The sequence below is a fragment of the Corvus hawaiiensis genome, chromosome 11 (assembly GCF_020740725.1).
Source record: "Corvus hawaiiensis isolate bCorHaw1 chromosome 11, bCorHaw1.pri.cur, whole genome shotgun sequence".
Classification (NCBI taxonomy): Eukaryota; Metazoa; Chordata; class Aves; order Passeriformes; family Corvidae; genus Corvus; species Corvus hawaiiensis.
In genome coordinates, this window is record NC_063223.1 from 15,206,471 (window position 1) to 15,232,006 (window position 25,536).

A 25,536-nucleotide genomic window follows, 5' to 3' on the forward strand; every position below is an offset into this window, starting at 1 on the left:
CAAGACTTAAAGACACTTTGTCTTGTCAATAATTTGAGTAACAAAACTGCAGACACCAAAAGGCAGCTTGGCAGCTTCCATGCAATGAGCTGTTCATCCTCAAATGAGGTCACGAAAGAGAAATGCCAAGCAAGAACTCCTATTTTTGTTTGATTTTTGGTTTATGACAGGAAGATAGAAGAGCATCTTCGTTAACTCCAGGATATGGAGAATGAACAGATTGGTGAGTGAGTATGTATTTGGCTTCCCAAGAAAGAGCATCTGCATGAGCTGCTTCCTGCTAAGTCAGCAAATACGTATAAAGATAGTATCTATCTCAAAAGCCTTGATGTGAACAAATAAAAATTGCCACTATCAAACAAAATCGGGCAAAATAAATCAGTAGAACTTATACACAGTTAAACCTGGATAGCATTTACCAGCAAAAAAGCTTCAATTTTTTTCCCAGAAAGCTGATTTTATCATCCTTTCTAAAGAGTTTACTTTTACCTATCAGCACACATTAAACACATTAAACTTAATGTGCTGCCATTTTGCAGTCCAACTCTTCTGTGACGTGACATCTTGGGAAAAACACACCTATTAAAACTGACACAGAAGCAGGCACAGAAAGGCTGGTGATACCAGTGAGGAAGAAGAGCTGCCAGCACTGTCCCTTCCTGTGTAGTTTCCAACAGATGCAAGCCACAGCATAAGATTTGTGTTTTGAACAAAAATACTCAGCCAAACTAAATGCCCTTTAAAAAAAACTTACTTGTAGATACTGTGAAAGCTGAAACAATTCCTGAGAATACATACTGGGAGTGTTAGCAGCAACCTGAAAAAGAAGATAAGTAAGACTCAGAAGGGTTTTGCAAAATTCACTTAGATCTAGTCACAAAGGTAAACTTCAGATTATCTATTAGCAGCATTTTGCTTCATTTATTGTTCTGTTACTCTTTATGCTTTTTTTAATCACAGAACTTTCCAACTCGAGACTTAGGCCCCACTGTGTTTGTCTACACAAGTTCTTGAACCACCAACACACCAATGAGTTTAAAGCTTTTGTTCCAGCTGAGACTAAACTGACAAAAAAGAAACAAGCAGCACAAAGGTGAAGCCATTCAGCCAAAGGACAAACACAAATCGTGGGCTTCCTATTCAATGTCATCACACATATTATGACTGCAGATTTCCTGCTGTTATCACCATCATCATCTCCCTTTAAAAGTATCAATTTCAGATTTAAGGAATACCTGCAATATCTTTGATTAATAACAAACTGTTCTTCACTTGGAGAGAAGCAGGGGGTTGTTCTGTGGGCTTATTTCAGCCAATCTATTTATTCACTAATTATTGTAGGCTTCCTACACTGAAATAATTTTTAACTGTTTTCCCACAGTTATACCTGCAGTCTCTCCTCAGGATTTCTGCCCTTGCCCTGGATTCAAGCCACACATACTGTTTTGAAATCTCAACTTAAACACAGTCTATAAACTCCTCAGGTTGCTGGCTTCATAAATAAGTTCCCAGAGTTTCTTGAAATTTTGTTCTTCATGTTTAAAACTCTGATTAGAACCTATTTAAGTTAATCCTTCCTTTTAGAGACTTGAGAAATAATCAACTCCTGATCACTCTTCTCAAGAGAATATCTATTAACAGCTTTTCTACAAGTTCCCCACATTACCAAAACTGGGTTTAAGAATTACACTTGACAATACTGACTCCATGACTCTACAGTGAGCAACTCCATCTATGCAAGAGAAGCAGAGAGCTTTGGTCTCAATCTTCCTTGGGAACATGACAGTACTTTCCAGACTGCAGCACAGCTTCTCCTCCATAAAAAACATGATATAAAGAAAACAGACCTTATCTAAACACCAAATCATGAGCTACTCTTGGGTCCCACAGAACATCAAGTATTAAATTATGCAAGACCTGTTAGTCTGTCAACCTGTACCTGGAAATTAACTATCTTAACATCAACGGTTTTGGTCCAAAGCCATGTTTCAGGTGCCATAGTGTAAAAAGTCAACTTACCTTCAAATACACACTGTAATACTGCATTACTTCTCTACCTTAAGTGTCACTCAAAATATTAAATTGGGTAAAAACATGCAGTGGAAAACATATCCAAATGTTACTGGACAGACTTCACTATTTCTTCACCTTTATAACAAGTCTGAAAACAGCATGTGGCTGAATAAGGCATAAACCAGCAAATTACTGAATTACCTTGTCAACAGGACTTGGCAATGGAGCATGGATAACACTAAAAAATTAAAAAAAGGAAGTAAACACAAAATGCACAAATGTTGTACTTGGACATTTTCACCAGTACTAAAAATTTAACATCATACATTTTTACTATTTCTTATTTGGACGTGCAATTATATGGAAAATTTCCCATAATAACTTACTTTTACTTATCTTCCCACAAGCAAAGACACCCTAAAGCTTCCTGCAAGTATTTCTGGATACTAATGATAAAAGGATATTTAAATAAGCAATAAACCCCATAGAATTGTTGATAATGAAAGATGACTAAAATTATGTCATTTGTGATTAGCACTCAGTGCAAACAAAATGCTAAAGTTTTTGTTTCTACTACTCTTGGAAAACTTCTCAAGAATGTGCATATACACAGAAAATGCTGTCAGTATTCATCTGAGTTTCCATTAGCTTCACTTTAGTTGACTCCACGTGCATTTAAAGGAGCCAAAATAATAAAGAAAGAAAGAGGGCAGGAGAACTTGCTCATTTGCTTTCTTTTTCTCTACATTCTTCTGTTTCTAATACCCATTTCAGTAGAGTAAACCAGTCAGAAAAGCCTGACTACATAAGAATTTTTTTCTTCTTTTAGAGAACTTCTTTATTCTTCATAGGTGCCTTAATTACTAAAAACAACAAGCAAATGAGATTTTTTTTCTCATAACGCCTGCAAAAGAACCATGCTTTCAGTTACTTGCTTTGCAGGATCACAGGAAAATAAACTGCTCCCATGATGGTTTTAAACATACTATCCATCAAATCCTCATCATACAGTAGGTGAGTTTTGGTACAGGTGAATACTTATTCTTACTCTGATCGCAATCGAGCTTCCATTCCATCTGGAAGGAACAGTTTGATTGTGGAGACTATACATCCATGGGTAACTGAAAAGAAACAAATACTACGTCATCATGATCCATCACTACTTAATTGTAAGTTCAGTGCTTAATGTTATAGTAACGAAGCAAACTGTCTTGAGACAGGCAAAGAGGAGGAGGCATGAACACCTTCAAGCACCAGTGCCTGGGTCTGCCCTCTCAAACCTCCTCTGGACACAGGAAACTTCATCATTACAAACTTGAACAGGTTATGCTGTGTACTCAGTCCTGGCTGTGGAGCAGGTCCAGTTCCAACTCTTCCACATGCAGCAATACCTGAAACTGGTCTTTACTACAGTAAGTTCAAAAAGTTAATGTGTTGATCATAAAGTGAGCGAAGAGGAATGCATCTTACCTGCGCTACGTAACAGGAATGCAGAGGTATAAACAAAGTAATGAGCTGCCTTTTTGACAAGATTCCTACAAGCAAATCCAGGCACTTAGAAGGTAACACAGCCAATTTGTGTTACCAACACTCACTTCAAGATCTGGAACTTGACAAGTGATTATTATTTACAAACAAGGATAGAAAAGGGAATGCAGAGGAAGAGTGTAGGAACCACTGAGAAGTGCATCCTTTTGAACACCATGAGCAGCATCATCCAAGACAATGCATCTCTGTTTCAGGGTGCTTGTAGTGCACATCTACTGTGTAGCCCTAGACAAGTAGCCTTTTGTTTCAGAAGAGGTAAACTTGCTCCTTGAGGACTAAATTCAAGATTCTTCAAACTCTAGAAAGAGTCTAAGGAATAGAGGAGGAAATGCAATATTTGATTCTTACATTAAGTTCAAACTTTCTATACAATGTTTCAAAAAATGTTACTGATACCATTTTTGATGCCTTTGCAAACAGTCAAATTATGTCTGCCTTGGCTGACTTTTTTTTCCTCTTGTATGGTTCTATGAATTGGGAAGTAAAAAGTATTTCCAGATAAATGGAAAGTTAGCTAAACATTGTTCCCAAAATACTACCACAAATGAGATACAAACGAGTGTGTGGTGACCTATCATGTACCACCATACCTCCAGCACCCACTAACATATAAAGACAAATAGCTGCTCTACTTTCTCGGTTATTAATATCAGTAAAACAGTTAATCTGGCTTTGAAAAAAAAGGGCAATGGGTGTTTTAGGACATTGGTAGTACTCCAGGGAAATGAGACAGGTCTTTAAGGAAGCTACCTCAATAGAATCTAAAAATACAGGAGAAATGATCCAACCAAGACAAGCTGGTTTATAGCTAAAAGCTAATGCTTTGGAGACAGTCTCCTGGCTAGAGCACCTTGTTTTTTCAGGCTGACCTGGTAAAGTATTAAATTTACTTGCCGGGGCAGAATAGATTAATCTGCAGGGTTTGGGGTCTTTATTTATAATGGAATAAATCCAGTTTGCAAAAACATTTAAAAAATACATTAACAATACTAGCTGTAGCCTGTAATACATAGCTTTCATAATGAAGAATTTTTCCTTTAAGAGAAAATTAGTGATTTTAATAAGAAAACATTAGGATACCTGACATTAAATACCAACAGACAGCTTTACCTTTGGGTCATATATCAGGTAAGATGATATAATTCTGAAGTTTTTCTGTCAACAGCTAGACTAACAAAAATCTCCTAAAATCTTTAGGAGCTTCATTTATGTCAAATTAAGATACAATGGGCATCTAGCAAAAGGTCTCAAATAAACAGTGACTGGGAAAGGATACCAAGCATTTTGATAAATTTATAAAATTAAAATAGTAAGAAAGAAAACAACACCCAAACCCTGCAGTCTGATCTTTAGCTATCAGTTCATCGCAATTGGAAAAATAAGGAGCAAGCATGAGGGAAAGGTAAAGCAACACAGAAAACATGAATACAGTACTGAATGCACAGGACAGCAGCAATGGTTTAAATTCAGGTCTATAGTATGTCTTTCGAGGAATTAACAAGAAAAGGCAGTGGAGCAACCCCTGGTTTCCCAGTGGGGCTGAGACACCCCCTGTCCCCGCAGCTCACCCCCCTCTCCATCCCACTCACCTCCGGGCGCTCCGAGGGGCCGCCGCTCCCGCCCGGCCCCGGCACAGCCGGCATCGCGCAGCGCCCCCGCCAGGGGGCGCCCCAGCGCCAGCCACCGCGGCCGCCGAGCCCGCCCCGCCCCGCGCGCGCCCTCCGGAGCGGGAACAGCCGCTCCACAGCCACTGCCCCCTCCACAGCCACTGCCCCCTCCACAGCCACTGCCCCCTCCATGGCGTGAAACAGCCGCTCCACATCCACTGCCCCCTCCACAGCCACTGCCCCCTCCATGGCGTGAAACAGCCGCTCCACAGCCACTGCCCCCTCCACAGCCACTGCTCCCTCCACAGCCACTGCCCCCTCCATGGCGTGAAACAGCCGCTCCACATCCACTGCTCCCTCCACGGAGTAAAATCCTGTTCTTGCTCCATTTGCTGTTCCACATTCCAGTCATGAACTTGTTTCTTCCCTCCAAAACACGGAGCTGCCCCATACTTCATAGCTCCAAAACCCCCGAGATCTGCCCTGAACCCCGACAGGTTCTGCTGCACTGGAGCACAATGGGAACACAGAAAACATTTATGTTTGTCTCAATTTTTGCTTCCTTGAGAGACAATGCACCAATGATGCTCTCGTTTTTATTTTCACTTATTAATGTAGCTCCCCACATCCCTCGGGGGTCTGTGCACTGCTCTGTAGCACACACTGGGCTCCCTACTTGCACGACCTCCCTCAAACACCTCTTGACAGAACAGATGTATCAGAGAGTCCAAACCTGACTAGAAAGAAGTGCATAAACTGTATTTGAACTAAATCATCTTGGTATTGTTTGACCCTGACTTGCAATGTTGCTGCTCCTTTCCATGCAGGGAAATATCACCAGTTAACTCTTGGAATGCTCTGGCACCAAGTGGGAAATTTAGAAAGTGCTAAAAGAACATAAACCACACTAAGAGAAAAGCACACAGAGTAAGACATTAATAGGTAAGTGCTGTATTAAGGAGAGGGAAATGGCCAGGCCCCTGTGCTTGTCAGTAATACAGCAAGTGGACAAATAAGGAAGCAGGAGGGATGCAAACACTTCTCCAAGACCTGTTACTGACTTTGGCTGAGCAGCAGGAAGCTGAGGAATTGGTGTTCGTACTGATAACCTGAAAAATCACATACTGAACATGCCGCTATTTTAATGAACCAAATCCAGATCACATTTACAAGGAAATTACTTATTAAAACAGCCTGAACAATAAAATAAATGTATTCTAGTAATACTGACTGAATTCAGAATTTACATGGGCAAGTACACTCGTTCTATCCTGTCATTACCTTAAAATTACACACAGTAGATTGTTGAAATGTCTTGTGCAAATAAGGCATTATGTAAATACCAGAGTGCAAAGTGCTTTTAAAGGGAATCACCAATTTAAAACCTACTTTCCTGTCTGTTTCATGACTAGATTAGATTAACAGTAACATCTAAGACTACTGAAATGAACTGGTGAAAAACCTATGTTTATATGCATTCCAACCGCATTCACAGGTAAACACCCTGTGATGATACAATCTTCATTCACAGCTTGGGGGAGCAGAGAGGGAGGAAAGCAAAGCTGTATCCTCTTCCTCATTAGACTGCCCAACACATTCATGAGTAACATGAGCACAGCTTCCATGTTCAAAGCCAGAAAAAGGACAAGGAAGCCTGCATAATCTGATCACTCATTACACAAATGCCAGGTCACTGGGACTGCTTTGTAAAACTAACATAAAACCACAGCAAAGAACTACTGGCAAAAATTCATGGCAAGAATTTGCTTACCATGAACTTTCCACAAACGTTTCCATAAACTAACTGCAATGTGCCGATAAAAACAAGTCAACTCCAATTTTTCTTCCAACTAAATCTTATAATAAAATTGTTTTAGACTAAATACACTTGAACAAATTCAGCTTCTCTTAGCAAGGACAACATCTCATCAGATTAATAGTTCCAAGTTTATTTGATGCAATGTATTCCTTTGGTTTCTTCCATGTACACTGCTAGTATTCATAAATATTTGCAATCACTTCACATGGAAACATTTTAAGTAACTCCCAGATAATTTCTGCTAGGCATTCTGGAGTTGAATCTTTGCAACATCATTTTTGAGAAAAGGAAAACAATGTAATGGGACCTTCACTACAATGAATCACTCAAAAACACTACAGCTCTAAAAGCTCTCCACGACAAAATACTTTAACAACACCTTTACTTAACAGTGTTTTCTTTAAAGATATTCATTAACCTTCCTCTGATACAGAGCTCAGAACTACAACCCATCTGGCTAAAGACAAAATTCATGAGTAACAGAGCAGGCATCATCTTTATGTTTTGTTCACTTAATGCACTTAAAAAAATTCTCCTGTTGTACTATGGTTTGGTTTGCTGGGCTTTGGCGGGGGGGGAGGGGGGGTTTGAGAGAGGTTTGTTTTGATGAACATTTTATTTGTTTGTTTTAAAGAGCTTTATCATCAGCATTCCAATTTAATATTATTCTTTCATTCTTCTCTAATACACTACTCTTTAAGGAAAAGCTCTATGAAGGTCTTGCTCAGAAAAGCCGTAAAGTAGAAAAGGGGTGATGGCACTTCTGACATTCTACTGCCAAATCTTATGTGTTACTGAGTAGGAAGGATGCTACAGAACACGACCAGAAGTTCAATGCTTACAGAAAGCAGCAGACCCATCTTTAAAAAGTCTTGACAATACTGATTACAATCTAATAATCCCCACACAGACCAGTCTTCAGAAAGAGAATGAAATGGTTCCTGAAATACTATGTAATTTCAAAAGAAAAGAGACAGAGGCTGCATTTTAATTAACACAGATACGGAGCTGTTGCCACAATGCAAGATCTCCTGAGCGTGCATACTGGGAAGAAGACATCAAGAAAAAGAAACCAAACAAAAATGCCATCACCTCATTTGTCAGCTAGCAACCTTTTTCTATTCTCATTTCAAAGTACCTGCAGAAAATAAAATCAGTAGCAGTCACAGAAAGAAACAGTGGGTATCCTGAAAAGAATGAAATTAGCCTGTTTCAAACCTTCACTGACTACTTGATCAAGAAATTCAGGTTCATACTTCTGCCACACTATTAGCTGAAACCTTAGGGTTCGAAGGGCTTGAAAGAAAGGTAATTACAATTATAAGATAACAATGAAATCCAAACACAAAAAGCCCAATACAGCACTACACACACATGCTTGTGTTGCACTTTCAAAATTGCTGTAGGTCAATTTAAGTGAAGCAATAGATAAACATGTGGCTCCAGTTGAGCCTCCTTTTCCAGACCTGCACAGTAGCAGCCCAGAGCCACGGAAGAAGGCAGGCCATGGAAACAACCCAGTTAAAATCCATCTAGGGGCGTGGGGGCAGAAATAAGAGTCTGTGTTTTCAGCAGATGAGTTTCTTGATCTGGTACCACACGGGCATAGGGCTGTCAGCACAAAGGAGGGAAGAAGTAACAAAAAACCTACCCAAACAAAACTATTTTCTTACAATGAGAATGTAATTTAGTTTTAAAGACTATAATGTAATAAGATGTTCTAAATAAATATACTTGAAAAGAAACCAAAAAATGATCCATACCCTTACCTTTCCGCGTGTTCTCCGTCACATCTACACCAAACTGGATGATGTCACCTGACATAATTTCACATGGTGGGCTTTCCTCAGATCCTCTACTCAGTCTCTGACTATTAATAAAGGTACCATTACTACTTTTAGTGTCTTGAAGATAGAACTGTAGAAAAACAAACAAAAAGAACAGTAAAGTATCTGGGAAAAGTAAGACAAGAAATATAAGCTCAAGTAAAATTTTATTTGTAAAAAATTTATTTATAGAAAATAACAACTATATCAAACTCCAAACACCCTCCTCAGGGTGCAACACCTTCCCATTATCAAGAAATATAGGTATTTGATTTTGAGTTAACACGACTGAATTCTAGCACATACACCGTGCAAATAATTGCTACAAAGTGTGCCTGAACTACTGCCTGCAGTAGAAGATCACACATCATTAACAACACCTTTTGCCATATACATGTAACAATTCATATTTAAGCTGGTCAACACACAAAAATCCTAACTGCTCATACATTTAAGGTAACAGTACTGCATGACAAACTTGTTATAGGGAAGGCTAGCACTAAGGGCACAAGGAAAACCTCTAGCAGAACATAGAATTCAGGAATTGCAATAAAAGACCACAGTGAAACTAAAGAAAACTAACAGGATGCTTTTACTTCTCAGCAATATTATTTCACATCATTAACTTAATTTCAAGATTGATGTATCACCAAGTAGACTTGTAAATACCCATCTGCAGAGTTAATTAAATTTTAATAGTAACTTATTGAAGCTGAAACTGCTTATGACACAAGACTTGTAATCAAAACTGCTGCATCTGAGAAGAGGCTACAAATGAGTCACCTGGCAGAAGACCGGAGTGACTGGCTACAACCTGAGCAGTAACAGCATAAAAGGGGGGACCAGAATGTTACTGACAGGTGTAGCTACTGGAATGAGTCAATCTCAGTACTCCAAGATAACAACAGCTGCTACAGGAACCTGCTGGAATGGTAGAAATCGCTGGCTTCCTGCACTCATAAAGAATCTCATCAAGGCCCAAAGCAGGCACAAGGCTGGGGGAAAAGATGCTGTGTTCAGAGAAATGGATGTATTCCCATGTTTTTCTCATAAAAGCAATTGACCTTTATTTTTTTTCAGCATTCCATGCAAAATTTTCCATGCTTTTATTTACCTCTCTTATCACACTCCTCAAAAAAAACCTGATGGACAGCTCAAAACCATAATGTCGAGGGGAAAGATGGGTTTAGAATAGAGTGGGAGCACAGCACCAGGGCTCTTCAGATCTTGTACTGGAAAATGACACTGAGTGTATGATATGGATCTTATATGGCATAACACAGTGCCTAAGCAGAGAGCTGAAATTCCATTGTGTCCAGCACACAGGACTCAGTAATTAAGGGGAATGCCAGCACAGGAAAGCTCAGGTAGGTGTTTGAAATGAAATGCAGCATGTGAAAGAATGAAAAGCAATATGTGTGGTTTTTTCCCCCTCAGCAGATATGCCTTAGATCTTCAACTGAAGGAAAAGAAAACAATAATCAGTCATAAGCTGATAAAGATGAAGGTAAACATAAATTATGGATAGATCAAGAAATTATGACTGCATTCACTGTACTAATAATCAAACCCACCCTACTCTAAATAATACTCTCCATGTTATGAAATACTATCTATTAACATAATAGTATATAATACAGCTTTTATAAGTTATATGTTTAAAAGCCAATCAAATTAATTACCCTGTTAATTTAATAGTCTGAAAGTACTGAACCCTCTCACGCTTCAGTGCAGAGGTAATTATTTCTTGCTTCCTGTTTGTTTTGAATTAGCTTTCTTCTTCATTTGAAAATTCTTCTGTTATGAAAAAGTGAGTCACAGGCAAGGAGAAACAAACATGCTTCTGCTTATTTGCTTTTCCCCACCCTTCTCTTCTTTGTGCATATCTGCCTTTTATCCCTCCTAATGTTTTGATTAATCATTGCCCCTTATATGCACATTTTTGCAGAATCTACGAACAGGACTCAGATGAGACAGCACAAGGAAATACAGGACAGTGACCACAGGAAAAGAAGTGCAACAGAGCATCAGCCATATAAAATTTATAAAATATCAGCAGACACAAATTTCAAACCGCAAGAGGATATTTGTAAACAAATGTCCACAGAAAATGCACATTAAATATTATGTAACTGATGTCCACTTAAGTGCATACTACTGAATTGTATTACATAAATTTTTGGCAAGTGATGCTCTTCAAGTCTTTTCATCCTGTTTGTACATACTCCTCTTCCTGCATCCAGTAAAGAAGCAATACCAGCCACATGCTAATAGCTGATGTCTAAGGAAGGGAAAACACACTGCCTTCAAATCTTGCTATGAAGGATTCAGTTATCCCTAGTGTAGCCATTGCTTGGGAACCCCACCGAGCCGGTCCCTTTCAAGTAGCAAATTCAAATGTTACTTCCATGCTGCTTTTGAAGAGTTCAAATGATCTTTCTCAAAGGTCAATCCCTCCATCCTTTCTGCGTAGTTACCACAGTTACCTCCAGGAAATAAAATCAAGTGCAAGCTCTGAAACAAATGTGTCTATACATTAACTACCACTTGTGGCAGAGTCCCGGTTTTTAATGCACTATTTAATTATACGGTATGCTCAGAGGGTTCTCTCATTCCCAAACCAACGCCTTTTACACAGCAGCTGTGTAATACAGCGCCTTCTGTCAATCCAGCACTATTTGTCCTTCCTGCTCCCAGCGCAGCCCGAGCTCGGGCAGCACTGCCAGCCCATAGAGCAGCGATGAAATCTGCCCTTCCCAGCTCTCAGTGCCGATGAATCCTGTGTGCACAAAGGAGAAAACGCTGCCAGAAAATGGTTTTTCCTCAGATTTCTACTTTGCAGACATTTAGGGGGAAAATGTGCTGCGGATCAGACGGTTCAGAGCAATGCCTTCCATCAGATCTGTGGATTTGGCCCCTGGGGCAATCCCAGCTCCTGCGCTTCCCAGCTCTCACTGCCGAGCTGCGCCACCACCTCCTCACTTGGACTGGCTCAGGCATTTGTTTAGTCACTGCAAACCACTTTCGAGCTGATGCAAGATACACGAGGAGGTGCTTAAGCTGGTGCCGACAGGAGAAAGGGCAGCATATACTGGCCTAATTATACTTGCTTTTATAATTCACTCCTCTCTTCAGAGCAAAGTCCCAGCCCTTCTGTACCTCATATTAACAAGTCCAATGTAGAGCAGAGATGGCAGCTCATGCACATTCAAAACAACTCAGCTTTTGAGGACTGTAGAAGTATTATCACATCCTTAATTCAGGTGATAGCTGTATATATTGCTTGAGCGCTGGTTTCCCCTCCTTTTTTAAAAAATACAAGATAACACACAAAGTATTCAAGAAACTTACTCTCCATTATCATAACAGCTCAGACCAAAAAAAAAAATCCTAGCCTGTATTTCTTCTTTAGTAATTTATTGTTTATTTCCACTCTCACTTATATGCCATTAATAAGATCAGTTAACTGCAGACACCTTACCAAGCTGCTTCCACAAAATTTGTGAAGATTTTATTCTAAGGTAAAACTTGAAGTTCATCAGTACACACAAATGTCTCCAGTACAGTCCAACTTCCTTAGAAATTACGTTATGGAAGTTTCAAAAAACTACATATTTTTGTTTCCCTGTTTTGCAAGGAAATTACGTACTTATTTCACAAATTTAGTATTTCTAATATTTCGAGTTACTGTTCAGTTTTACAAATGGAATATATGTACTTTCTTCTAGGTCAGTGCCTCAGAAGAGCACCAACAACCTGCTAAATCACACTTCGTGTGTTATTTTCATGCAGTTAGATAGATACAACTATGATTTCCCCCTATAACAAATTCCTACTATTTTCTGATTAAAGAAATAGAAGATTCTTCTGTAGAGATCCCAAACTATAATACATCAAAATTAAGCACATAAAATATATTAATTCTAACTGATATTAGGAAGATGCAAATTCCCCAGGAGGACAGATTTTAACCTAACTTATGAAATGTAGGTAAACTGTTTTCTTCAAAGTCATAAAACCAAGTAGCAACAATAAATCCACTTTGTTTAATGATTACTATTGTAACATCTTCCAGGAGGCAGGCTGAAGAGAACTCCTTACTTAGCCTGACAAGTGAGAAAGTCATGAAGTGTTTTCTTTCCCAAGCCATATGCAGGCCTGGCACAGGATGAGACACTTCTAAAGAATCTTAGGGAAGACAAAAAATGGGCTCAGAGATGCACAGAAAATCTTAAAAAGAAAGTAGCACACTTATTCAGTGATTTAATTACCTCGATTTAATTACAGTAGAACGACAGGAACAAACAACTGACCAGCTTTTTAAAACTTCTAATATTTGCTATTACTATGTACAGCCATCCTTTGCCATTTTAAGAGCACATTACTGCTACTCCATCTAACCCAGCTTGAAACTGCAGTTCAGGGCAATTATTTTCAGAACTACATATTAAGTAAGTAAGTACCAAAATGTAGGCTACTGCCTTTTACAGAAAGTCAAAAATTAATATATTTTATTTATTAAATAGATGTTCACTGCCTAAACAACTAATGTAGAAAGAGAACCCCAATTTCAGAATGTCCTAGTGTAGCATTCATTTTCTCACCTCTTATTTCCTTTGTGAAAGAAGTACACAGAACTCCCATGTGCTTCAGGGTCCTGTTATACCTTTGTGGCTTTAGCTTAAACCAGAAACATTTAAATTATTTTGTCAAATTATGAACTATAACCAGTAAGGAGATGGCAGCTTCATTTTTGCCATGGTTACTGCCACAAAGGGGCAGCAAGGCTGTCAGCCACAGAAGTTAAACCATAAAATGCTGCAGTTAACGATGACAGATTCTTCCCCTACTCACACTAAATAATCATTGAACAATTAATGCAGGCATTATAAATGCACCCCCTGAGTACTAAAGCTAATACTCAAAAGCAGCAAGTAACTAGGGATCTAGAAACTGGAATACTTGCCCTGGAGTAAAACTTCACTAAGCAGTAATACAGCTGTGTTCGTTTACTCACTGCATGCTGAGAATTCTACCAGGAAGCGAAGTACACTGTGCACAAGTCCAACTGTGCAAAGCCAAAGACTTTAAAACAACACATACCAGGGTCAAAACAACATGGTCAGCATTTGTCATACTGTGGCTAGAAAGTTTCTTCTCTCATATTGTTAAAATATTATTTTATCTTCTTTGAAGTCTTAATATTGAGCATTTTCTCATTTTGGGAGCAGCACTCTGCTAGCAGAATACACTGGGCAAACCATACTGAATTCCAGGTCAGTCCTTTGGCTGTAAGATAGAGAAGTTCAAATGCTAAATTATCTCCAGATCCAATTGATTGAGTTCCTCATTCTGGTCTGCTTAGACAGATCCTAAATTCCTTTCCTCTCACTTGCCTAACTCCACCCGCCTATCAAGGAAGTAGAAGTATTTGTATCCATAAGCAAGCATAATTCACAGGGTGGGGTACATCAAGCAAAATTGCTTTTCTATTTAGTTTTCTGTTTCTTAAACACACAGATCTAATAGCTCTTTGCTTACTAAACCCCTGCTCCTTCAACTTAGAAACAAAACTAGTGCATTAACTTTTGAGTTCTTATGAAATCTCCTTTTTAAAATGACTAACTACGCCAGGCAAGCACACAGTACGAAACTAAAAGCAACCAGCTGTGAAGAAAGAGATCTTCCAGGCAGATTGAACAGGGTGAAGGAGTGGCAGTTGGCTTTTCAGGGACCGTAAATATTGGCTTTCTCAAGTGAAGCAAAACTTGCTAGTAGTTTTCAGTAACTTTTCTAAAAAATAATAAACTTAACCACTCTTTCTATGCAGTAATCAAAAAAAAAAAAAAAGAGAAAAAATTAACATTCTTTGATATCACTGGACAAAAAAAAGTCACTGTGTTTTTAACTCAAAGTGTAAGCCCAATGTAAATCCAGCTACAGTGATGAGAAAAGGTTAAAATCTTCAGCTACCCCCAGGAATCCAATGCTATCCTTCCAAACTTGCCAGTAGTTCAAAGGGCTAAAGGAGAAATGACAGCAGGGAATATGCTCTTCTGCTGACCAAGTTGTTCCTGTGTCTGTTTACACCTTGAAGTTTTGTTGTCTGTACTGCCAGGACAACTCTGCTGGTTGTTATCTGTTGTCAAGCAAAATAAACTGTGCCACTAAAAGCAGCTTTGTGCCAGCGTAACTGAACCTGGGTATAAACACAGTTTGGCCTTTCTAGATGTATTATTTGAGGTGCTATAAAATATTAATCCCTGTGCTGCTTGCCATGTCCTGGTTGTTCAAGTGCTTTGAAGTTCACCATAGGCCGTGTCACCCAGCTTAATTTTTGTGTGAGTGGAGTCAGCAGACTTTGCCTGAAAAGGACACAGGGACTATGACAGGGAAGGGAACATGGATGGATTTGTGGGGAGGAAGAGGAAGGTAGGTAGAAAGGCAATGCCCAGCACTGACAGGCACCAACAGATAAACTCTGCATAAAACCTGTGTTTGTCTACAATCCTGAGCTGCTCTAGTGCCTTCCTCAGCAGCAAAATGTCACCTTTCTCAACAGAACAAAGCAAACATGTCCAAGTTATACCTGCAAACATTTCAGCACTGACTTTTTTTGACATATGACTTTGCAATGCTTACTTTAGCTGCTGACTTTTACAGATACACCTATCAGAATTTCAAATTCTGGCATATTAAAATCATCAACAAAAAAGAAAAACACAAAAAAGTATGTTTGCAGATTTAATGCCATCTCCTATGTGTTGTGCCCACTTAAGCATCACATTTACTTTCTACATCACTATTCAACATTTGCTAGTAGCTGGAACTCAACTTACTCATCTGAAGGTGAAAAGGACTCAGGGTTACTATTAGTCAATAGCTCTATACTATTCTTCAACATCTGTAGTTACAGATAATCTACTTTACATCCAAAAATTCCGAAAGAGGATATCAGACATTTACTTTACAAGGACTTTTGATTTGTATTAGGAAGTGGTCCTTATTAACAGAAAGGCTACCAAAAATATTAAGCAATATTTTCTAATTATTCAGTTTTACAAGTAGCTACACGTGGCTTAAGAATACTCTATTAAATGGTTTGAGCTATTTTTATCAAATATAATTGACAAGCAGTATTGTTGCATTTTTCCAAGTAATAAGAGAATAGCAGAAGATGGCTAAAAGTTTAGGTGTAGGACCTCAAACTGTATCACAATCCAAGTTCTCTAGTTTAAAACAAAAGCAAAAAAACACGTTCACAATTTAAAATTTGTGCATGTACATGAAAATGAGGAGAAAAATCTCTGCTGCTTGTCTCCAAAAGTTTGTGTAATTATGCATTGCTGCCCTCAACTTTAAACCACAGTCCCCCACACCTTTCACAACCACTACACCATGGAATCACATGTGGTAATGGACAAAAGGAATGAGGGAGCTGGACCAGAACGGTGGTGAGTTATCTGCTCCTTAGCCATCACAGAAAGCAGTAAAGTTGGCTTGATGGCAGGGACAGCTGAAAACCCAGTGTGATTTCAGAATTCCTATCATTTTCAGTTTGCTTAATTTGGTTGGTATGTAATGATGACCTGAGCTATAAAATGAGCAAACTTCAGAAGCTGGTTCCTAAGCAGCATCAGTCAAGAAGAGAATGGCAGAGAGCAGGCTGTATTTACAGTGTCAACCACCTGACTTCTGTCAATTGTTACATGTCAGAATCGGTACACAAATTACATAAGAACTTAAAAGTACAGTTCACAACCAGAATCTGAAGTTCTCTGTATTAGGAGAACAGCTGCCTCAAGCTGAATTAAGAAAACCATGACCTGCATCATCCTTGCTTTCATGAAATTCATGTTTTTTCATAAAATACGTACTTCTGGGTTCCTCAGTCTAGGAGAGATACGGAGCCCCTGGGGCAGGTCCAGCAGAGGCTAAAAAGATGATTAAGGGACTGGAGCACATCTCTTACGAGGAAAGGCTGAGGGAGCTGAGGCTGTTCAGCCTCGAGAAGGGACAACTGAGAAGGGACTTCATCAGTGTCTATAAGTATCTGCAGGGAGGTGTACGAAGATAGAGCTGGGCTCTAATCTGTGGTGCCAAGCAATGGGACACGAGGCAATGGGCAGAAACTGATGCCCAGGAAGTTCCACCTGAATATGAGGAAGAACTTCTTTACTGTGCAGTGACTGCACACTGGAACAGGTTGCCCAGAGAGGGTGTGGAGTCTCTCCCATTGGAGATATTCCAGAACCATCTGGACACAGTCCTGTGCCATGCGCTCTGAGATGACCCTGCTTGATCAGGAAGACTGGACCAGATGACCCACTGTAGTCACTTCCAACCTGACCCATTCTGTGATTCTGTGAAAATATAATTAAGTAAATAAATTGCATTATAATTCCTGAATTGCTCAACATCCCCACGGTCAGTACAGAACTCTAGGAACATCACTAACTCACTTTCAGATTGCTTTTATTTACCTCAGCTCTGAGAGGAACTATCAACACTCCCAACACCTAAAACAAGAAAACATCTGGAAAAAAAACAGTAGTGTTATGGTGATAACAGTTTATACAGGGAAAGAATCCTTCATATAAGATGATATCTATATCATATATACCAATATTAAGTAACAGATTAAACTGAAACGAAGCTTTTATTCTATGATTGTGCACTATGACCTTGCACAACCAATGTGAATGGAAACATTATCACAAAGGATGTTTCCCCTTGCTAACCTATTTGCCTTCACCCTTCTCCAGCAGAACTGGAGGCATTCAAGTAATCAGACAAACTATTTTCTAGAAACAAACATTTCTAGCCTAACTTGACAGTTGTGAAGTTAACACCTCCCAATAATTCCACATTCCATAATGGAAAAATGTAGTACAACACCGAGTCACAGAAGAACAAGTCCTGGACACTCCCTATTACACAGTAAGGCCTCCTCAAAATTCTGTTGTAAGTACACTCTTGTAGAAGATTCATGCTGAAGGATGTGAGCTGAAGCAATCCCAGGCATGATACAAAATATTCATTCCTCTTCTAAATAAAATTTTTCACAGGAAATACAAGGCATGGAATGAAGTGATTGCAGAAGGTAGAAGTTGCTCATGCATCTGAGTGCTGATCTATCCCTAGATTATTCAAATAATCCAAAAGGCATTCACTGTCAAAAGGAAGAGAATGACAAGATAGATACTCACCAAAAACCTCAAGATTAAATGTTTTACCACAAAATGTGACAACATCATACAAAAATAGATCCCTCTCTACACATCAATGTCACTACTTTTGATGCAAAAAGCTATTTTTAAAAAGAAGAGATGTAGAAGAAGAGTTCTAATTTACAAGTAATTTGGTTTATATATAGATGACTGACTTGCTACAGTGAGACATCTGTCACCATAGTTACTAATTACTACTCTTTAGAATGTCCCTTTTACTTAACTTTTGTCCTCACAGTTCACAAGAATTTCTGAGTATCAGCCTTCTGCTACAAGTGCTGGATGGCTTCAGGACGACTAGAAAAATTTTATATTTATTCCCTTCACAGCAGAATGAAAGTCTGTCCCTTCACATACGCCATGCTTTAAAACTTCCTTTTGTACATGAATCACAAAATAGATTAAGGACATTAACACTTTCAGAAAAGATGCAACTCCATTCTGAATATAGACAAAGCACAAAAATTTCCTGCAAAAAAATTACCCAGCTCAGTACTAGTTATATATAATATTCTTGAGGAAATTGAATTTTTAGCCTACATGAAAATTCTCAAGTACTATTTTAATTCCATCCTGAAAATGCTGAGAGAATTTTAAGGTACATCACTGCTTTAAGTGCAAAACTAAAATACATTAACAATAAAGTACAATCAACGGAAAGATTCCCAGGAAATGATTACTCACACATCATCCCAAGATGCTCATTGACTCATTAGAATACTAAAACAATATAAAGAAGAGACTTATTTTGTCTTACTGCTGTCATAGATGACAATATCTCACATAACATCCAGAGACTTGGAAAGAACTTTTCCTGCTCCATATTAAAACGCTGACTTGTGTAATGGACTCAAAACCAGTAAGAAGTAGATAAAACCAGATTTCTAAAAGGAAATTGTACTCCTTGCAAAGAAGTTTTCTGCTATATTTCATTAAAGAAGCTCATTAAAAAAGACATTTGTACAGCTACATATCATGTATCACTGTGACACCAGTGATTACTTTGTATAATTTATCTCAACTTCTATCATCACATCAAACATGGACCCTGGGGAAAACACATGGCCAAGGTGACTTCCTGAGGTTTCACTTAATTCTACTGTGTTCTCTATATTAATCAATTATGGAAATATACTGCAACTTAATGCAGCTTTAAAATAAAGAAATAAAACCCCTAACTGGCCATTACCCAGAAATTAAGGCTTCTTCAGGATAATTACTTCTAAGTGTAAAATATTGCTGAAATACTCATCCATCCTGATGGCCTTATAGGAATACTTTCTTACAAAACTAGTCTGAAAGCTAAACACTATTATTTACTCTAATAAATGTAATTAAAGTTTGGCAACAGGACACACTCAAACTTTGCAATAAGTAAAGTTATCTTGCTCTTGAAGTGTAGAAATTCCCAAAGACTGTATTTGTACCACACATGTATCCAGATAAAATAAATAAGCTCTGCAAAGAGCAGGTTCCCATATACAATCATAATTTCTTTTCAAATACATGTTTCTAAAGGTTTGTAATGTATTACTGCAATTTACTCTTACCTTTAGGAGGCAAAAGAACCCATAGATATTCTGCACTAGTGAAGAACACTAAGGCTATTCAGAAAACTATAATTTTTATTCTTAAATTCACAATCAAAAAATGGTTAAACTTGATAGTTAACATTCTTTGGCCAATCTAATGAAGTTCAAGACCGAAATAAAGTGTGGGTTTGTCTCTGACTACTGCAATGAAAAGTATGACATAAAGAGGGAGGTTAGTCATGTTTGGATAGAGCTTTGCCCTAATTTAAGAGCAGAGGTAAGGCATAAATCTCTCCTGGTCTTTAGATTTTGACTGACCTTATAAGAACCTTGCATAAACAAAAACTCAAATCAAATTTCTATAACACCTACTAAAGAAACCCAATGAATTGGTTTTATGGCAAAACACTGAAGAATAAGGAGAAATGACAGAAAAAGTAGAAGACAAATTAAAAACAAATGTTTTTTAAAAAGCAATCTTGAAATACTATCAGCATCTGTCAGTAAATACTCAGAATGAAAAATCCAACACTAACATTATCCATTGTTTCTGCTTCCTCAAAAATCTTGAGCTAACAAGATAACTTTATAACTAGTAAAAAATTAATTGAAATGGAAATTCCCCTAAGAAAATTGCACTACTGAACTTCTATCAGCAAACAATTACATTTTCATTTGCAAGCAAATTGGAGAAAAACCACAACAGAAACCAAGATTACCAGATACTCTGCCAGAAGAGAAGATCTACTTATACGAAAGTAAAAGGTTGTGAGGCAGCTCGTTAGTTTATCAGGAAACTCCAACTCCCAATATAACCCCAGACATTTCAAGGCAGGTGCAGAACTGCAAAAGCTGCTTAACTGTCTTGCTACTCAATGCTAAGCTGCTAAATTAGTTAATCATTACATCAAAGCTCCCCTACTCCTGGCAAAGAATCTCTTCCCACATGCTGACTTTTCAACTGTTTAGAGAATAAAGGGAGTTGTTGAAACTATTTCAAACCATTTCTCATTTCTACTCCTTCCACACTGTGTTTACCTACTATCATTAATTCCATACTGCTCTTGGTTTATGGTGGAAAAAACTCCCAGTGATCACACATTCAGATAAAGAAAAAAACTATCACATTTCACAGACACCTCCAAATGCAATGCAATAGTGGTTTGGCATCATCACTATATATATAAAAATTCTCAAAATACCCTGAAAAATTTAGGAAGGTTTCTCTCTTCCTTTTATTAAGGGACATCATCCATCTGAAAGGACTTGTCTAATATTACTACAGTACTTTTACTTTTTTTTAAACAAACAACTGCAGCAGGCCTTGTTAATTCATCTCTCCTTTGCACAAAGCAAAGTTTTCTTGCTTTCTGTCATCATCTGCTCCTGAATTATTTATTAACAGAGCACAAGTGTCACAAGGAAAAGAATGTTCAGCACATTGCTAAACTACAGTTAAAATGCCCATCCTGAGGATAAATGTAATGCTACTGTGATATAAATTCAAGGCAGCCAATAAAGATGCAGAAGTACAAGTCCTAGCTGAAGGGAACTGCCTTAGCACAAATGACACTGCACTAATTTTCATCATGTCAAACAAGATAATTTTGTAAGAGGTCCAAACCACAAATATTACCCAAATAGAGTGTAGCGAGAGTTCACTACACAGTTCCTCATACTGAAAACAACAGGTCACCAGAGCAGTATGCTCCTCCTTGCTTTTCTGAAGACTTCTCTGCATCAAGGACAGACCAAAACTTTTTTTTTTAAACACTAAATTCAATTTATTTTCATTCTGTGTTTTGAACTTCAGCATTCCATGTAGAGAGCAAATGCAATTAACTGGAAACCAAACACCAAAAGAGAAGGGTGTGGCTCCATCCAAAGACGGAAAATTCATTTTCCAGCACAGAGGAGAAATCTGACAATTGGGAGTTTAGTATTTGTACTCAAGGCATTGCCAAGCCATACCTCCAACAAAGTGAGAGCGAAAATACCCTGGGAGGAGGCTGCATTTATTTGCAATGCATTCCTGGGTCAGGACTTTCAAAGCAAGTAGTAATTAAATACTGGTATTCATGAACAAAGGCTGATTTATTCTGGTGCTCCTTTGAGATCAACAATTTCACAATAAAGAAAAGGATGACTTACTTTCAACTTAAGTTAAGAAATCCACATATGGAGATGGGTCTGCCAGCAATGGGACAGAATGTATGAGCTGATTTTTGATATGCAATCTTACAGAATATTGATCAGCCATTTCTTTAGCTGTGTCCTACTGGCTTCAAAACAAGGGGCAACCTTCTCACAGGTTCACAACGTCAGAACAACCCCAGCAGAGGAATGGGCAGAGGGCAGATAAGGCGTTCAAGGATGTGGTAATTACAGTATCAAACACAGTGACTCACGACTCATACGTCTTAGTCAAGGGCAAAAATCACATACACGGTACACTGGATTCACAGATTAGAAGGGTTGCTAACATGGCAAAACTTGCCAAGGTACAGGTTTCTACACAGAAGTATTTTGCTGGCTTTTTTCCTAGCTACTTTCCATCAGGGTCATGAGGGATGTTACACTCGTAACACCCGTGCCCATGAATGTGACTCTTCAGACAAGCTCAAAATAAAAAACAACACACACACACAAAATAACCAATAACCGAAATCTCCTTATCTCTTTGTCAATAGAAATGTACCCAGAACACATCAGTGCCCATAACCAATCTGCCAGTGGCCATTAGGAGCAGGGAAACTGCAAAGTACTGCTGGAAATCCCACACCCTTTCACCTGAAAAGCCTGAGGGAGTGGTCATCCACACCTCTCAAAAGTCATTATCAAGCCTTATAATTTTTTGTACTAAATGTGCCATATTTCCCTCTAGAACACAGACAAAAAAATTCAAAGTACAAAAAGAACCTCTTTCTAGCATTAGAGATTCTACATTGTCAGTCTAAGAAGAAAAAGCCTCCACTGATGTTTTAATTCTTTAAACCACCATAAAGAAATTTTCCAAATCCCTTCCCTAAGCACGAAAATGCCTTTTCTGTTCACTATTTAAAATTGAGTTGCAGCCACTAGAGGGCAAGGACACGATACACAAAACACTGCCCAGGCTGGGTAATAAAAAACCAAAGCCACAAAAAGCAGAGCAGAAACTACAGCTGAAGATTTGGTTGTTCAAGGGTTTTTTTAATACTGAATTTTTACATTAATTATAGGAATATACCCATATATTCTGTAGGTTGCCTGAACTATTAATTCCATCTTTACAGTCTAAAGCCTCCCAGACAAACTAGTTCTACACTTCAACATCCACTTTAACAATTCTCATACTGCTCAAATTTTAAAATTAGGTTTCTCAACTTCAGTGTTCCTGATACTGAAATTATGCAAGTTACTGGAATTCTACCCAGAATAAGCAAGCAACGTAAAAACCAGAATGCTGTCCAAGGCTTTTCCCATTAAATATAGAAATTGAACTTCCTAATCAATGGTAAAAAATATCTAGCTAGAAATTGGCCATATGCTGCAAAAGAACCAGAATTAACATGCAGATTTTTTCTGTGTCTAATCAGCATTTCAAAAAAATTGCTCTTCTGAGAACAGTTAGGTTTTTCTGTACAAAGACAGCCCTTTGTTGAAACGTATTCTTGATATTTAATGTATTAAATTCTGTTAAAATTCATTATCTGTGCTCTTAAAATAAAGTCCAGAAACCAAAGCAAACCAGGAGAATGAGTCATTTACTAAAAGGAAAAAAAACCCCCAACTGATAGAAGGACACACGCCGGAAGCTCAAAACAAAAGCATCTAAAGATTTATTTCAAAATCTATAGTCCCAACAGAGCATGGAAGAAAGCTCAGCAAGCTTTTCATTAAAAATGATGACACTTAATAACAGTGGCAATGCACTGGCACTGTGCACAAAATCAGTCCCATCTACACTGGCCCATCTACTCCATGGAAAAAAAGCATCTGTACTGTATATCACCAAAACAGATGAGCCCTCAAATTAAGTTCACATAACATTCAAACTGCACTCCCAGTACAAACACAGCCTTCCCACAAAAAACATGTTTGCTGTTAAGTAATAAGCTTTGACATACCAAGAGGTTTGTCATCCAAGCTCAAATTTAATACAGCTGTAGACAAGATTACACTTTGATTAAAGAAAAATCAGCAAGACTTTTACACTACCTATAATTAGTCTGCTATTAGTACAAAGTTTTAATAAACTTTAATTAGAATTAGAGGCTATCCAAAGCTTGTTTCAAAGGAAAATAGGTTGGGCCACAGGGAATTGGCAGCATTAAGAGCAACATGGTTAAACACAAGTTTAAGAGAAAAATGTGTGTCCCTACTACTTCTTTCAAATTTTTTGGAAAAAGGTTTTCTTCTGCAGCCAAGTAGTGTACTCAGGTCTTAAGCAAGTATCAGGCATATCAAACACAATAGATGATGCAGGTTGGTAGAATGTTTCACTGGATTATTACATCTTAGCGCTGTTTCATAAAAAAAAAATTTAAAAAATCCTAAACAAATCTGTGGCACTTTCGTTACAGGAATTTCCAAGTGTTTACCAGAAAAGCGACTTCACATGTTTGCACAGACAGCCTTAAACCAATTAAGATGTTATTGTTATAATAAAAACAGAATATGAAATTTGTATATAGATCAGTAACAGCTCTCCTGATTGCTTATACACAAATTCATGTGAATACCCACCAAAGCTACAAAATCTAAGAGATTCAGGAAACAAGTAAAGGGCAAGGCCCTCTCACATGCACAGTGCTCTGGTTAGCAGGCAGGAATTAGTCTGTCTACCACAGACCTAGAAAGAAGTAAGTTAGTCTTTCTCCTACTTGATCTTAAAATTACCTCCTGCCTCTGTTGCCACCTGACAGTAGCTCCTCGGGGCTGAGGAAGCAACTGTATTTTAGACATTCTCAAATGACAGACTGCAGCAGGAAAGTACCGCATGCACAACCTCAGCCTTTACACATCTCTTGGCTTCACTGCATAGAACTTTCCTTGACTGCACTCAGAATTTCCCGTCTAGGTTTCCAGGGAAGTGTCAGGAGTCGGCTCTCTGCTTTCTTCTCTCTCTATTTCAAATAGTTTGCATCCCACCAAGCTCCCCTGTTCACACCAGGTCTGTGCTGGGAGCACCAACATTTCACAGCAACTGTGGAAACACACCCTGTGCTCTCCCAAACATCCACTTCAAAAGTTGCACCGCAGGACATCTCCAGCTTCCTCCCTGTTTATATGTTCTGGTTTCTTTTGGAATAGACAAACCCCTCACAGACACGTGGTGAAACTGAGTGCAGACCAGTCCCCTCCCAGCACACAACAGCAACATGTGCTAAGCACACAAGGGACTAGAAAAAACATCACAGAATATCCTGTACTCTTTCAACCTTCAACAAGGTACCTTAAAAACTAAGGGGTGCTGAACTTCTGAGCTTAAAGTATATTATTTAATTCTTAACAAGTTCTCATGGGACAAGTAAAGTGCATTTTTACTACAGTTATTTCAGGGCTTGCTTCTCTGTCTCTTGAAATTAGTTTGAGTCAAATAAAATAAACATGTACTGTTAACAAAGGTGCCTCATTTACCTTGTTACATTACACTTTTCACACTTAATTCAAAACTGGACAACTTGAGCAGCTTATCTACCTCCTGACTGCACAAACTGGATGGACTGCCAACTTCCAGACTCAGCAGCTGAGTGTCTCCATACTTCCAATACCATCCACTCATCCAGTGCCAAGCAGAACTAACGCAAAGCGTGACACACTATCATCAACCACCAACCAGCAGCTTTCTGCCACCTGTTTCTCAACCTCAGTGTTTCTTAACAGGCACATCAGCAACGTTGATGTTTTCTTCACTTCCCTTTGACAGGTTTAGCCTGAAAACTTAAAAACCAGAAACAGCAAACTAGTAAACAAAAT

The 25,536-nt window shown here is 38.4% G+C and overlaps 1 protein-coding gene and 1 long non-coding RNA gene across 30 annotated transcripts in view; one reads left to right on the top strand and one right to left on the bottom strand.

Moving 5' to 3' along the window:
- The window catches only part of LOC125331442 (sarcolemma associated protein), a 79,005-nt gene that overhangs the window by 36,841 nt on the left and 16,628 nt on the right, over nucleotides 1–25,536 (bottom strand). For 15 of the 29 annotated variants that reach the window (XM_048315446.1, XM_048315437.1, XM_048315441.1 and 12 more), the window contains exons 3-6: nucleotides 8,751–8,904; nucleotides 3,062–3,134; nucleotides 2,215–2,251; nucleotides 755–817 (exon numbers count right to left, since the gene is read on the bottom strand). In XM_048315446.1, the coding sequence (XP_048171403.1) occupies nucleotides 755–817; nucleotides 2,215–2,251; nucleotides 3,062–3,134; nucleotides 8,751–8,904 (327 nt within the window). The remainder of the gene's footprint in view (nucleotides 1–754; nucleotides 818–2,214; nucleotides 2,252–3,061; nucleotides 3,135–8,750; nucleotides 8,905–25,536) is intronic. The other 14 variants (XM_048315438.1, XM_048315431.1, XM_048315426.1 and 11 more) reach the window with 1 other exon arrangement.
- Nucleotides 9,686–10,843, top strand: LOC125331446. Its single transcript, XR_007206059.1, has 3 exons — nucleotides 9,686–9,745; nucleotides 10,251–10,320; nucleotides 10,762–10,843. It is a non-coding gene; the product is annotated as an uncharacterized LOC125331446 (long non-coding RNA).